The sequence below is a fragment of the Chiloscyllium plagiosum genome, chromosome 27, assembly GCF_004010195.1.
Source record: "Chiloscyllium plagiosum isolate BGI_BamShark_2017 chromosome 27, ASM401019v2, whole genome shotgun sequence".
Lineage (NCBI taxonomy): Eukaryota > Metazoa > Chordata > Chondrichthyes > Orectolobiformes > Hemiscylliidae > Chiloscyllium > Chiloscyllium plagiosum.
This window is the reverse complement of record NC_057736.1, coordinates 5,620,812-5,637,022: the sequence shown is the minus strand read 5'-3', so window position 1 is coordinate 5,637,022 and position 16,211 is coordinate 5,620,812. Positions and strand designations below refer to the sequence as shown.

Genomic DNA, 16,211 nt, shown 5'->3' with positions numbered 1-16,211 from the left:
CTCCTGTTCCTTGGATGCTGCCTGACCTGCTGCACTTTTCCAGCAACACATTTTCAGCTCTGATCTCCAGCATCTGCAGTCCTCACTTTCTCCTCAGAGAATAGGGCCCCTCAAAGATCAGCAAGGCGGCCTTTGTGTGGAGCCACAGAAAATGGGGGAGATACTAAATGAATATTTTACATCAGTATTTACTGTGGAAAAGGATATGGAAGGTATAGACTGTAGGGAAATAGATGGTGACATCTTGCAAAATGTCCAGATTACAGAGGAGGAAGTGCTGGATGTCTTGAAACGGATAAAGGTGGATAAATCCCCAGGACCTGATCAGGTGTACCCTAGAACTCTATGGGAGGTTAGAGAAGTGATTGCTGGGTTTCTTGCTGAGATATTTGTATCATCGATAGTCACAGGTGAGGTGCCGGAAGACTGGAGGTTGGCAAACGTGGTGCCACTGATTAAGTAGGGCGGTGAAGACAAGCCAAGGAACTATAGACCGGAGAGCCTGACCTCAGTGGTGGGCAAGTTGTTGGAGGGAATCCTGAGGGACAGGATGTACATGTATTTGGAAAGGCAAGGACTGATTCGGGATAGTCAACATGGCTTTGTGCGTGGGAAATCATGTCTCACAAACTTGATTGAGTTTTTTGAAAAAGTAACAAAGAAGATTGATGAGGGCAGAGCAGTAGATGTGATCTATATGGACTTCAGTAAGGTGTTCGACAAGGTTCCCCATGGGAGACTGATTAGCAAGATTAGATCTCATGGAATACAGGGAGAACTAGTGATTCCCTGTTGGTCATTGATCAGTCATATTTTAAGTGGATATATTTATAACTAATTAGGGCTATGCTTGAAATAAATGCTGGAGAATACTGGAGAAACACAATAGGTCTAGCCACATCTGTGGAGAGAGAAACAGAGTTAGTATTTAAAGTGCAGTATGATTCTTCTTCAGAACTGAAAGGTGATGGAAACATTTTTTATATATATTTTTGATACAGTCGGAGGACAAGTGCAAAACATGAAGGAGCTCGTAATGATGGAGAAAAAGAGATGCAAAATGAATTTAAATTAAAATGTGAAAGGGAAAGAATGGGCCTTCTCTATTAGGAACGAAGTAAACAAGGCAGACCCAAGTCAAGATTGTGGGAGAGGAGGAGGAGGAGGAGGGGGGAGACTGTAAAAGAAAATGGGGAACAGATGGCATGAGGTCAGTTTCTGAAGTTACTGAATTCAATATTGGAACTTTGAGAGTGTGAAGTGCATAAGCGGAAAATGTTGCGTCCCAGGCATGCATTGTGCTCCACAGGTGTATTGCAGTCTACCCAGGACAGAAATATTACCTCGGCAGCAAAGCGTTTTATTTAAATTGTATTTATTACGCTCAGGTTTGGTGGCGGGGAATCAAAGTACAGTTTCACTTGTCACCATTAGGTGGAGCCCACACTTCATTTGTCTCCTATTCCTTGGCTAATTTGCTTCTCATTTAAATCCCTTAATGTGGAAGTTCCCAGTTTTGTTTTCTTGAATACTAAACAGCATTTTTGTGGTGAGTTTATTTGCTTCAATTAAGATTTGCTTACACTCCGTTTCTTATTTTGTGTGGAATTCTGGGTAGTCCTGCATTCCTTTCTGAATAATAGATCCCAGACCGCACATCCTCAGGAAGATATTTTCAAATTAGGAATGAACTTAAAGTAGTAATTGAGTAAAACAGCCAAATATAAGTGCATATTTTTTAAAATTAACATTATTTTTAAATATAGCAAATACACAACTTGCTATTCATTTTCATTGTGCTTTTAAATCATGCAATCCCTACTGTATGGAAACAAGCCATTTGACCCAACAAGTCCACACCGACCCTCCAAAGAGTAAGTCACCCAGACCCATTTCCCCTGCCTAATGCATCTAACTACATAAATCTAAACACTATGAGCATTTTAGCATTGCCAATTCACCTAACCTGCACATTTTTGGACTGTGGGCAGAAACCAGAGCACCCAGAGGAAACCCACACAGACACAGGGAGAATGTGCAAACTCCACACAGACAGCTGCCTGAAGCTAGAACCGAAATTGGGTCCCTAGCGCCCATATTTGCTATATTTAAAAATAATGTTAACCACTGAGCCACCATGCCAAATATCATTGTATTCTTACCTTCTCCAAAGTCATGGGCACTAAAATGATGATGGAAAATGTCATCAACAGTGCTAACAAGCAGCACCTGCTCAGCGATAACCAGTGACACCCAGCTTGGGTTCTGCCAGGGCCACTCAGCTCCTGACCTCACCACGGCCTTGTTTCAAATCAAGGCCATATTTGACAGAGTATGCCATCAAGGAACACAAACAAAACTGGAGTCAATGGGTATCAGGTGGAAACTCTCTGCTGGTTGAAGTCATACCTGGCACTTAGGAAGATGGTTGTGGTTGGTGGATATCAGTCATCTCAGCTCCAGAAAATCTCTGTAGGAGTTCCTCAGGATAGTTTCCTAGACCCAACCATCTTCAGCTGCTTCATCAATGACCTTCCTTCCATTGTAAGGTCAAAAGTGGGGATATTCACCAATGACTGCAAAATGTTCAGTACCATTGACTCCTCAGATACTGAAGTAGTCTGCGTTCAAGGACAGTATGATCTGGACAATATCCAGGCTTGGGCTGAAAAGTGCGAAGTAACATTGCACCACACAAATGACAGCCAATGACAATCTCTAATAAGAGAAAATTTAACCATTGCCCTGGGACATTTAATGGCATCACCAGTGCTAAAGCCCCAGTATCAACATTCTAGGGATTACCATTGACTAGAAACCCAACTGGACTCACAATATGAATGCAGTGGTTATTAGAACAGGTCAGAAGCTATGAATGCTGCAGCAAGTAACTCACCTCCTGACTCCTGAAAGCCTGTCAATTATCTACAGCTTAGAAGACTCTGCACTTGCCTGAATGGATGCTCCTCCAACAATACTCAAGAAGCTTGACAACATCCAGGATGAAACAACCCACTTGATTGGCACCACATCCTCAAACCTTCAGTTACCATCTTCAAGATGCATTGCAGAAATTCACTGAAGATCTCAGATTGCACCTTCCAAATGCATGACCACTTCTATCTAGAAGGACAAGGGCACCAGATACATGGGAACACCACCACCTGAATGTTTCCAAGTCACTCAGTGTACAAGCTTAGAAATATATCGTTGTTCCTTCACTGACACTGGTTCAAAATCTTGGACTTTCCTCCTTAACAGTATCACACACAGCAAACGAGGTTCTTTTTATTCATTCACAGGATGTGGATGTTGATGTTCATCCTAATTGCCCAGAGGGTAGTTAAGAGTCAACCACCATTTCTGTGGGTCTGGAGTTTCACATAGACCAAACTAAATAAGAATGGCAGTTTTCTTCCCTAAAGTGAATCAGACAGGTTTTTCCAACAAACAGCAATGGTCTGGTGGTTATCATTAGATTCGCAATTCCAGATGTTTATCAAGGTCAAATTCCATCATCTGCTAGAGCAGGATTTGAACCCAGTTTGCTAGAACACAAGCTTGTGTTTCTGGATGAATAGTTTAGCAGTAATGCCATTAGGCCATCAGCTCCCCAACAGCAGTCATTCAAGAAATCAGCTCACCACCATTTTCTCAAGGACATCTGGGATGGGCAATAAATGGTAGCTCAACCAGTGATGCCCATATTCCACAAGTGAATGTAAAAATAAAATTGCAGGCCAGTACTCCCAGTGTAGTATTGAGGGAGTCCTGCACTGTTGGATGTCCTACTGTTTGGCCCAACGAACTGGGTACCCTACCAAGTGCATGGCCAAAGAGTCCATGATACTACTTCAAGGTAGAACATCCCTTAATCAACATCACCAATAAAACCAAAGTTATTTGGTCATTAGCATTGGGTTTTTTTTGGGATCTTGCTTGTGCTTCTTAACAAACAACAGTGATTGCAGTTTGAAAGAATTCATTGGAAACATCTTGGGACTTCTTGTGGTCATGGAAGGCACCATATACAGAGAAAGTGAGGACTGCAGATGCTGGAGATCAGAGTCAAAAGGTGTGGCATTGGAAAAGAACAGCAGGTCAGGCAGCATCCGAGGAGCAGGAGAACTGATGTTTCGAGCATAAGCCCTTCATCATATTACCCATTCCTGCTCCTTGGATGCTGCCTGACCTGCTGTGCTTTTCCAGCACAACACGTTTTGACCATATACAGCAGGTTTTTCTACACAGCAGTTTCTTCTAAAGCATGTTTTCTATTCTGGTATTGACACAATAATTATTTTTAAGTATATTTGAAAACGTTGCTTCTGGAGAAATTCATGTCAATGTTTCTTAGTAAAGCAGTCTTTCATCTTTACATTGGAAGCTGGTTGAGTAAATCTCTTTTTTTCATTCATTGGAAGAGGGTGTCACTGGCTAGGCAGCATCTATTGCCCAGGGGACAGTTGAATCAAACACATTGCTATGGATCTAGAGTCACATCTAGGCTGGACTAGGCAAGGATGGCAGCATTCCTTCTCTGAAGGATATTAGCAAACTATCCATTCATGGTCATTATTTGACTCTTAATTCCAGATTTTTAAAAAATTGAATTCAAATTCCACCATGGCCAGATTTGAAGCTGGATCCCCAGAACTTTTGGGGGGTTCTCTGGGTTAATAGCCCAGTGATAATACCACTAAGCCATCACTTCATATCCTGCATTAGAGCTTCCTTGACAAAATACTCTCTGGACTAAATTGCAGAAGGAATGTTAATTCCAATCCCTGATTGTCCTCTCAGCTGATGCAGAAGATTCAATAGCAATTGCTGAAAAACATTTAGGACAGTTATCCCACTGGCTCTGGTGAATATTTACCCTCCAATGAACATTACTAAAAACTGACTGTCTGGTTATTTATCTCGTTGTTTCTCCAGGACTTAGCATGCAATTTGTCTGTCCATTTCTCCACACTGTCCTGACATAATTTTGTCGGCTGTGAAAGATGTTTTTTTTTTACATTCTTAAAGCATGAGAAATGCTTTACAATTACCTCAGAAATCTTAAAATGGAGACCCGCATTTATCTCACTCTTTTCACAGCTAGCAAATGTCTCAGAGTTATTTAGAATACATGAAGCACCTTCGAAAATAGTCACAATCTCAAAGTAGAAACCTGCACCCAGCCTGAAAACAATATTGCAATGAAGATTTATTCAAACTTATGATGGCTTGTGAGGAAAGTAATAGGTCATGGAATGAAAGGGAATATGGATACAAAATTGGCTGAGGGATAGAAAACCAAGAGTGACAGTTTGTGGATATTGTTTTGGGCTTGAATAGGATTGTAGCAGAATTCCCCAGGCATTAGTTATGGGACCTTTGTTTATCCTGATTATATGATTTTGACGAGCAGTGGACAATTTCAAATCTTGTGGATGACACAAAACTTGGGAGAATTGTAAACTGAGAACAGTATGTAACTTCAAAACAACTTGATAAGTTGATGGGATAAATGGGTAAGTGGCAGATGAAGTTTAATACAGAGAAATGTGATGTATAACGCTTTGGTAGAAAGAACATTGAGAGACAGTATAAAAGGTCATCTAAAAAGGTTTGCAGGACCAGAGACACCAGGGTGAATATACATGTAAATAAATGTAGGTTACTGGACTGGTAGAGAGAGTTGGAGAAAGTGACGACTGCAGATGCTGGAGATCAGAGTCGAAAAGTATGGTGCTGGAAAAGCAGAGCAGGTCAGGCAGCATCCGAGGAGCAGGAGAGTTGACGTTTCAGGCATAAGACGTTCATCAAGAATGTGGTGGGGGTAAGGGGATAGATAGATAGGATGATGGGGGGAAGGTAGCTGGGAAGGTGATAGGTAGATGCAGGTATGGGGTGGTTGTGAGAGGTCAGAGTGTTCAGTGGAGCGGGTTAGGTGGGAAGGAAGTTAGACAGGTAGGGCAGTTCAAGAGGACGGTGCCAAGTTGAAGGGTTGGATTTGGAATGAGATGGTAGGAGGGGAGATTTGGAAACAAGTAAAATCGACGTTGATGCTGTGTGGTTGAAGGGTCCTAAGGCAGAAGATGAAGTAGAGAGAGTTGTTGATAAAATAGAGAGGCTTTATTAGTAGAAGTATAAATACAAGCGCATGGAAGTTATGATGAATTCATATAAGATGACTGTTTGACCTCAGCCAGTGTATTGTGTATGTTCCTGGGCACTGCACTATAGGAAGAATGTGAATGTATTATAGAGAGTGCAGAACAGATTTATGAGGATGGATGCAGGGATAAGGCACTTAAGTTGTGAGGATAGATTCCAGCTTGAAGAGGTAAAAGGGGCTAAGGGATGATTTGAGAGAAGCATTCAAAACCGTGAGAGGGCTGGACAGAATGGATAGAGAGAAACTGTTGTCTCTTTAAATCAAGAACCAGTGGACAGAATTGCAAAGTGTTTCACAATAAAGCAAATGCATTGTGAGAGAAGAAACTGTTTCACTCAGTAAGTGGGTAGGGGCTGGAATGCAATGTCTGAAAGTGTGCTGGAGGCAAGTTCAATTGAAACATCCGGGGTGGCATTGGATGGTTATTTAGATGGAAAGAATGTGCAGGGATATAGATAAAAGCAGGGGATTGGCACTAAGTTCAAATGCTCAGAGAGCCAGTGCAGACATGATGGTCCAAATGGCCTTCTTCTGCTCTGTAAGACATATTTTAGAATCATAGAGAGTTATACAGTATTGTACAGCATGGAAAAAGGCCCTTCGGCCCAACATGCCCCTGCCAGCGATCAAACATAATAATCCCATTTCCCAGCACTTAGTCCATGCCCTTGTATAAGACCATTAGAAACAGGAGTTGGAGTAGGCCATTCAGCCCCTTGAGCTTGCTCCACCATCCAATAGGATCGGGATTGATCCAACACTCCTCACTTCCACTTTCTTGCGTTTTTACCATAACTCTTGATAACCCTACTGATCAAACATCTATCACAGCTTTAAATATGCAAAAGCTACAGCACTGTAGGTGCCCAAATAAGTAGTTTGTAAATGTCTTCAGGGTTCCCACTTTTACTACCCTTTCAGTCAGTGAGTTCTAGTGACACCGATCACCCACTGGATGAAAAGAACTTTCCTCAAATCCTCAGTAAACCTTCTACTCCTGACCTTAAACTGTACCCCCTGGTTACTGACCACTTTATTCTGGGGGGAAAGGTTTTGCCCTATCTAACCTTTCAATGACACTCAGAAAAACCCTCAGCCTTCTCCATTCTAATCTTTAATGATGCGGAGACACCAGTGTTGGACTAAAATCAAAAGTCACAGGACCTCACATTATAGTCCAACAGGTTTATTGGAAATCACAAGCTTTTTGGAGCATTGCTCCTTCGTCAGGTGAAGCAGCGCTCCAAAAGCTTGTGATTTCAAATAAACCTGGTGGACTATAACCTGGTGTCCTGTGACTTCTGACCTAATCTTTAATCTGTGTCTTTTTTTTACACGGAAAATGAATAGAAATATTAAGGGGAAAAAAAACGCTGAAAAGTCCAGTGTAGATTTGGTTTATGTGCAAGAGATATTGGAGCTGGTTCACTTTCCTGCCCCATCTCTGACAGCCCTTCATCCCTTATGTCACTGCTGGGAGAGTCTCCTCAAATTGTTACTCCTGCCCTTATTTGGGTCCGCACACATCCGAAATACATTCCCTGGATGATTGACAGAGAGAGCAGCCATTCGTAGGGTCCCCTTGGATGTTCAGGGCCAATAAGAGGGAGAAGGCTGGGGAGGGAGGGGTGGATTTGCTCGGGCTGGTAGTTTTGCCTTCCATTAAATCGCTCCGACAGCCGAATATTAGACGGTGCTTAGCGCTGTGCCTGGCGAAACATGTCTGTGTCACTTCACCTTGTATCAGAGCTGCATCTCCAGCTCACGTTATTGACTACCCTCAGCCTCCTGGCCGTCAGGAGAAACCTTGTACAAGCACAGCAGGGTAAGTGACCACTTCCAGCTGAAGTTGCGTGCAGAGAGAGAGAGAGAGAAAGGAGTATTTTTTCCACACATTCAAAACATGAATCCAGAATGTTTGTAGGCTGATGTTATTTGCAACTTTGTGTGTGTGTGCACCGTTCAAAAGGGCAAATAAGCAGATTTCAGGAAATTAATGATTAACCTGCAGTCTTCTTTATGTTTTACTCTGAAGTTGTAGTAGAAGATCATTTGGGAGTCAGCTGAACAGCAGGAGCAGCAACGGAATTTGTTGTAAATCTGTCCTCAAATTAATCGTTTGGCAGCAGAGCATTACATAAAGTTAGCGTCATTGAAGGGCTAAATTTCGAGTAAATTCAGTAAATTCCTTCCAACACCAATCTTGATTGATTTTTAGCGAATTGGGTTCAACCCCTCTTCTTTCTGACATGACTCCCATCTACCCCGGTATCTATATATTGATACATTTATTTTATTCCATACATAGTAATTATCACGATTAATATCATTACCAGTGACAATTAATGATTGCCACAATTTCCGCTTCATACTGTGAGAAACTATTTAAAGAAGCAACTTTCCACTGTCAGTTCTTCCTCTGCCAAAAGCAAATTGGCTGGTATGGGTACTTGTAATTCAAATCTGATGCATTTAATAATTTGCAGTCGTCTGTGATGGGAAGAGAATGCAGTTCTCCCTTGGGTCAGTCGTTCAGGAGATGTTGCGCTGTTCACATTGTTAGTCCTTAACTCGTCCTGACCTGCTTAAGAATGAAAGCACAAAATGTATTTTTGTAATTGATCGGCGGGGGGAGGGGGGGCTGGGTTTTTTTTCTGAATCTTGTTGTAATAGAACTTGATTTTCTGAAATGGCCGCTTGAAGTAATTTTTTATCATTTTAAAAAAATACAATCTTTAAAGGTCCATTGTGGCACCAAGGAGAAAATCTTATAATGCTACTTTTCATTCAGTCACTGAAGTATTGTTCATTTTCTAACAATAAGTTGATATTGGCTGTATACTGTGTTCAAATGTTACACTCCTGTTTCATTGTGTGATTAAGAGCATTAGAAATCAATGTGCAGACTGTGAAAGTCCAGATTTCTTCATCTATCTGTTCACTCAAAGTTCTCTGCATCACTTGACTGTACTTTGGTTTCTTAATCTTAAAAATAGCCACAACATTATTTCAATGTTGTCAATACTTAAAACTGTGGTGAGTTACTAAAGTTCCTAGTGAAAGGATACAGTCAAGGTTGGGACATTTTGTATGGTTAACAGTACTTCATAATTATATGCTATTATAGGGATGAAGACAATGTAGAATGATACATTTTTGAAGACAGCGTAGATCAGGGAAAAAGGTTTTGGGAATGATGATCACATCATTAGTAAGTTAGAACCAAGCTGCAAAAGGTAATGATAAAGATGGGTTTCCTTTTATTCATTTACAGAGAAGGTCAGTGCTAGCTCGACCAGCATTTATTGGCCATCCTTAATTACCCAGAGGGTCGTTAAGAGACAACCAGTCTGGATTCATATGCAGGCCAGACCAAGTCAAAATGGCAGATTTCCTTCCCTAATGGACATTAGTGAACAAGATGGGTGTTTCCAACAATTGGCAATAGATTCATGGTCATTATTACACTCTTAATTCCCGATTCCTATTTTCCTGAATTCAAACACCACCATGACAGGAGTCCACAGAACATTACCAAGGTCTCTGGATTAACAGTCCAACAACAATATCACTAGGATATTGCCTCTCCATGTTGTCCATCAAATAGTCTGGTATGTCTTGTCCTTTATTCAGGATTGTCGATGAGATTTTAGGAAACAATTTTCCTGAACTGGGAGCAATTTTCAAGTTGCGCATAGACTTGAGCGTGTTGAAGAAAACAGAAGTTTTGGCTTGGCATAAGACATTGTATTGAGAGTGGGGACCTGTGGAAAGTGGGTGCTTCCTTTTGAGGTTACACTTGAATTTCTGTAACACTTATCAGAGTTGAAGCAATATATAATTACAATCAGTCATTTGTTGCAATCAGTCTGAGTTTGAAAGATTTTTGTGGAACATAATGAGCTGTCCAGGGTTTGGTAATATTGAGGATGATGCAGGACTGACATCACACATAACTCAGAAAATAAAAACCAGAAGAATTGCAGATGCTGTAAATCAGACATAAATACAGCAATTGCTGGAAAAGCTCAGCAGGTTTGGCAGCATCTGTGGAGAGAAACCAGAGATAATGTTTCAGGTTCAGTGACCCTTCCTCAGAACTGAGACTCAGAAAATGTTAGAAACACCAAGATATTTGTCTCAGTGCCAGGAACCCTGATTCAATTCAAGCTGTCAGTGGGGAGTTTGCACATTCTCCCTGTGTTTGTGTGGGATTCCTTCGGGTGCTCCAGTTTCCTCCAACAGTCCAAAGGTGTACAAGTTAGGGTGGATTGGTCATGCTACATTGCCCAGGAATGTGCAGCTAGGTGGATTGGCCATGGGAAATGGGATGGGTTAGGGCTGGGGGGGATTCTCTTAGGAGGGTTGCTGTGGACTCCATAGCCTGTTTTTACACTGTAGGGATTTATGGTTCTCTTGACTGACTGGAACATGTTTCTCTGCTTATTTATCTGAAATTCTTAGTGTATGAGAGAATTGCTTATTTGTATTATATGAATATTTCACTTATTTCTATTATTTTGTAAAAAGTTGCTTTAATTTGGCAGTGGTTACTTCTCTGCTCAAGTGACAAGTGCAACATTGAACAGAATGGACTTATAACTGATCATTGGGAATCCTTAAAATTGCAAGAGTCTGGGAGATGTGGAGAATTAGGGAATTTGTTGATAGTAGTGACTTGGGCAGGACATAAGGGGAGTCTTCTGAATTGATTTATTTGGTGTCAATGGGTACTTGAAAAGAGTATTACATTAGTGTGGAGGATAGGTATCATCATAAACTATGATTGCCGAACTCAAGTTCAAATGACAAGTTTGAAGTTACTTTTTGTCTCCAGTACTGGTAATCTACACCCTCCTATTTATGGAGATTTTTGATTTGATGTGATTTCATTTGTTTATTGTCATAAGTACCCAAGTACATTGAAAAGTATTATTTCGCATGCAATACAGGCAGATCATATACAAAAATCAGAGTGATTGATCAGAACGCGGAATACAAAGTTACAGCTGCAAAGAAGCAGCATAAAAAGCAAGATCAACATTATATATGAAATTTGAGGCCCATTCAGAAGTCTAATAACAGTAGGGAAAATGCTGTTCTTCAACCTCTTGGTAAAATTTTGTGCCTCCTGCCTTATGGAACAGGTTGGAAAGATCAGAACCAGGTGGGAAGGGTCTTTGATAATGTTGGCTGCCTTTTTGAGGTATTGAGATGTATCAGTGGAGTTAGTGGATGGAAGGTTAGCTTGCCTGATGGCCTGGGCTGTGTTCACAATGTTCTGTAGTTTAGTCAGTTTTAGTGTCAATGTATTTGCTACACGTTGATGCCAAGACTATATATAAACACCATATATTTATTCATGAAAAATCCACAATCTATTCTAAAAATGAACAAACAACCACCCATACTTTCAATTGTGCATCCATCAATAGAAATGTCTGCACTCTTCAACTGCTTGAAGCAACCAAGTTAGAACATCTGCCATCAGGGAAATGCCCGAAACATCAATTCTCCTGTTCCTTGGTTGCTGCCTGACCTGCTCTGCTTTACCAGCAGCCCACTTTTGACTCTAATCTCCAGCCTGCAGACCCTGAACTGCAGTCCTCACTTTCTCCCTGTAACATCGACCATGACAGATATTTCTGAGCAAAACTGTTTGCATCAAATCCAACTGTGGGAGCTCTCTCAATTTAGTTGGACAACTTTAACTCAAATTTATTAGAATAACAACTTGTAGCACCTTGAATACAATAAAATATCCCAAGACGCTCCAAGGAAGTACTGTCCAACAAAGTTTTAGCTTAAGCACATAATGTAACATGATGCACTTGTTCAAATTCATTCATGGGATATGGGTACCATTTGCTAGATCAGCATTTACCATCCATCTCTAATGGTCCTAGAAGAGGTGGTAGTGAGTTGCCTTCTCGAATCACTGCTGCCCTTGTGGTGTAGATGCACCTACAGTGCTGTTGGAAAGTAAGTTTGACTCCACAAGGAAGAAAGGCGAAGCAGTTCCAATTCAGGATAGTGTGTGACTTGAAGGGGAACTGGTCTATTTAAGTGGTTTAAGTTGTAATTTTAGAGGATACTGTCAAGGGAGTCTTGGTGAGTTGCTGTAGTGCATCCTGTAGATGGTATACATTGTTGTGACTGTGTGCATCAGTGGTGAGGGGAGTGCATGTTGAAGGTGGTGGATGGAGTGCTACTCTGCTTCTTTGCTTCAGCTGGCATTGAGCTTCTTGAGTGTTGTTGGAGCTGCACTCATCCAGGAAAGCAGCGAGTATTCCATCACACCTGACTTGTGTTTTGTGGATTGTGAACAGATACTGGGGAGTCAGGTGGAAGTTACTTGCTACAGCATTCCTACCCTCTGATTTTGTATTTGTAGCTGTAGACATTATATGACCAATCCTGTTCAATTTCCCATCCATAGTAATCCCCAGGATGTTAAAAGTGCAATATACATCAATGCCATTGAAAGCCAAGGGGCAATAGTTATATTTTCTTTTGCTAAAGATGGTCATTGAGTGGTACCTGTGTGGCATGAGTGCCGCTCATAAACCCAAGCCTGGATGTTGTCGAAGTCTTGCTGCATTTGGGCATGGACTGCTTCAGTATCTGAAGACTGGCAAATGGTGCTGGCAATGATCAGTGAATTTCCTCTATTTTTGATTTGATGGATGGATGGTCATTGATGTAGCTCAAGATGCTTAGGCCTGGGAAACTGCTGTGAGGAACTCCTGCAGGGACATGCTGGGACTGAGATGATTGATCCCCAACAGCCACAACCACAAGTAATGGTTCATATCAGTGAAGTGTTTACCCTGATTGCCTTTCTTTTTAGAGAGAAAGCGAGGACTGCAGATGCTGGTGATCAGAGTCAAAGTGCAGTGCTGGAAAAGCACAGCAGGTCACGTAGCATCCAAGGAGCAGGAGAGTTGATGTTTCGGGTTCTTTCATCAGGAATGGAGGGGGGAGGTTACTGAGATAAATGAGAGGAGAAGGTAGCTGAGCGGCAATAGGTAGATGCAGGTGGGCGAGTGATGTAGGTCGGAGGGGAGGGTCCTAACCCATCTGCTCCACCCTCTGCTCTGACCTGTCATCACCCCTCCCCCCCCCAACCTGCACCTACCTGTCCCCTTCCCAGCTACATCCCACCCCCCCCCCCCCCACCTGCCTATTTACCTCTCAGTCCCCTTTTACCCACCCAACCCCACCCCCCATTCCTGATGAAGGACTTAGGCCTGACACATCGACTCTCCTGCTCCTCGGATGCTACCTGACCTTGCTGTGCTTTTCCAGCACCACACTTTTCAACAACAACTGTGTTTGATTCTAGTCTGTCTTGAGTTCCTTTATGCCGCACTCAGTCAAACGTTGCCTTGGTGTCCAGGGATCTCACTCCCACTTCACTGTTGGAATTCATCTCCTTTGACCATGTCGGTGCCAAGGCTGTAATGAGGTCAGGAGCTGAGTGGCCTTGGCAGAACCCAAGCTGAGAGTGAGTGAGCAGGCTATTGGTGAGCAAGACCCACTTGAGAGCTCTGAACAACCCCTTCATCATTTTGCTCATGATTGAGAGGAGACTGATAGGACAGCAATTAGTCAGGTTAGATTTCTCCTGCTGGACACAATCTGGGCAATTTTCGACATTGTCAGGTAAATGTCAGTGTCGCAACTGTACTGAAAAGCTTGGCCAGGGGCACAACTAGTTTTATCGCCGTCTGCAATAGCAGTGCTGTATTGTTATCAGAACCCGCAGACTTTGCAGTATCCAGTGTCTTCAGTAATTTCCGAACATCATGTTGGTGAATCAGATTGGCTGAGCCTGGCGGTTGAGGCTGGGCACTTTTGGAGGAGCCCAAGATGGATTACCATCATCCAGCTCCAGATTGTTTCAGCTGAAATGCTTCAGCCTTCTCTTTTGCACTGATGTGCTGGGTTCTTCCATTATTGAGGGTGAGGATATTTTTTTGGAGCCTTCTCCTCCAGTTAATTGTTTAATTTCCCAATACTGCTGCTTCTGCTGGCCCAGTGTCTCATGGATGCCCAAGTTTGAATTGCTAGATTTGTTTGAACACTATTTCAATTAGCACAGCAATGGTATCACACAACAAGGTGGAGATCATCATCAATGAGAAAATGAGACTTTGTCTCCACAAAGACTGTTTGGTGGTCACTGCTGCAGTTCCTATAGATGCAACAGATAATTTGCTGAGGAAGAAGTCAAGTAAGTCTCTCTCCCCTTTTGGCTTCCTCACTACCTGCTACACATCCTGTCTAGCAGCTGAAGGATCCAACCAGCTCAGCCAATAGTGGTTCCACTGAGTCACCACTGGTGGTGGACGACACTGAAATCCCTCACTCTCTGAACACCTTCTATGCCTTAGCCTCAGTTCTCCTTCCAATTGGTATTCAGCATGGAGAAGTGCTGATTGATCAGCTGAGGCCAGGGAATGGGGAAGGGGCAGCAGGTGATAGGCAAGGAAAATCCTGATGTTTGTTTCCCTAATGCCACAGGGCTTCATAGGATTTGGAGTCAAAGTTGAAGACTCCACAGGAAGACTCCTTCCTGACTTGATCCAACTGTTTCACTATCTCTATGGGTTTGTCCTAATGGTCTGACATAGTGAGAATAATGATGATGCTATGGTATTGTTTGAATAGTCTGTGGCACAGATCTCCCTTGTTTGACACAAGTACCCAGAAGGCGTTTGCAGGGTTGACCGGTCTGAGTTTGCCTTTGTTGTTTCCACTAGCAAGGTTGATGTTCGATGAATCCTGATGGTCCAGTCCTTTGTTTAGACTTTGTAGCAGTTTGATGCACTTGAGTTGTTTGTCTGAGTCATTGCTGTGAATCTTGAGCCAAATGTAGGCCAGACCTGATAACGACAGCAGATTTCCTTCCCTAATACACATGATTTTTATTTTAATCACAATTGATAATGCTTACATGGTCACCATTATGCTAGCTTTAGTTTATAGATTATTTTTAAAAATTGAATTCTGATGTCACCATCTGCTGTTATGGGATCCCCAGAGCATTAACCTTAATCTCTGGATTGCTTCTCCCAGTAACATTCTCACTGTTTTCCTTCAGAAGGGAACAAAAGATGGATCAAAAGAGGTCTGTTTAAGGACCTTTTTAAGGGAGGAAAGAGGTCTTAAGAAGTTGAGAAGATTAAAAGAAGGAATTTCAGAACTGGAGCCAGGGGATTCTGAGTGCGAGCTGAAGCATTTGAAATTGGGATGATCAAAGGACCAGAACTGAAGGAGGGCCAAGATCTCCAAGGATGGTAGGATTGGAGGATGTGAAAGATAAAGGAGGGAGTGAGGTCCTGGGGAGATTTGAAGACCAGAAAATTTGTTGTTTAACTGGGAGACAATGTAGACCAACAAATACAGACAACATGATGCCCTTCCTTCCAATCAGTTGGAGACACGGCCAAATAACTTCAAATGCTCTGCATGTACATTCTACAAGTGCAGTCTGTATATGTACGTTCTCCTTTTTTAAAATCACTGCTAGCAGAATTACGCATCAATACACAGAGTAAATTCAACATGCTCAGATTATTTGCTGAACTGTGATTAGCATCAATGGACTGAGCTTATCATTAATGTGGGGGTGCACCCTTTCTGAGGTCCATTGTTGTTCCGTATTACCATCTTATCTCCAAAGCAGCTATTAATTAGCTTAGATCAGATGGGATCAGGATAGATCGAGTGAATCCTTAGAGTATAAAGAAAGTAGGAGTAAACTTTAGAGGGAAATCAGGAGGGCAAAACGGGGAAATGAGATAGCTTTGGCAAATAGAATTAAGGAGAATCCAAAGAGTTTTTACAAATATGTTAAGGACAAAAGGGTAACTAGGGAGAGAATAGGGCTCCTCAAAGATCAGCAAGGCGGCCTTTGTGTGGAGCCACAGAAAATGGGGGAGATACTAAATGAATATTTTACATCAGTATTTACTGTGGAAAAGAATATGGAAGATATAGATTGTAGGGAAATAGATGGTGACATCTTGCAAAATGTCCA

General features: G+C 42.1%; 1 protein-coding gene across 1 annotated transcript in view; it reads left to right on the top strand.

Moving 5' to 3' along the window:
• Window positions 1-7,804: 7,804 nt before the first annotated feature.
• The window catches only part of si:dkey-34d22.1 (discoidin, CUB and LCCL domain-containing protein 1), a 137,794-nt gene continuing 129,387 nt past the window's right edge, over window positions 7,805-16,211 (top strand). The window contains exon 1 of the mRNA XM_043717282.1: window positions 7,805-7,991. Coding sequence (XP_043573217.1) covers window positions 7,886-7,991 — 106 coding nt within the window. The 5' untranslated portion in view covers window positions 7,805-7,885. The remainder of the gene's footprint in view (window positions 7,992-16,211) is intronic.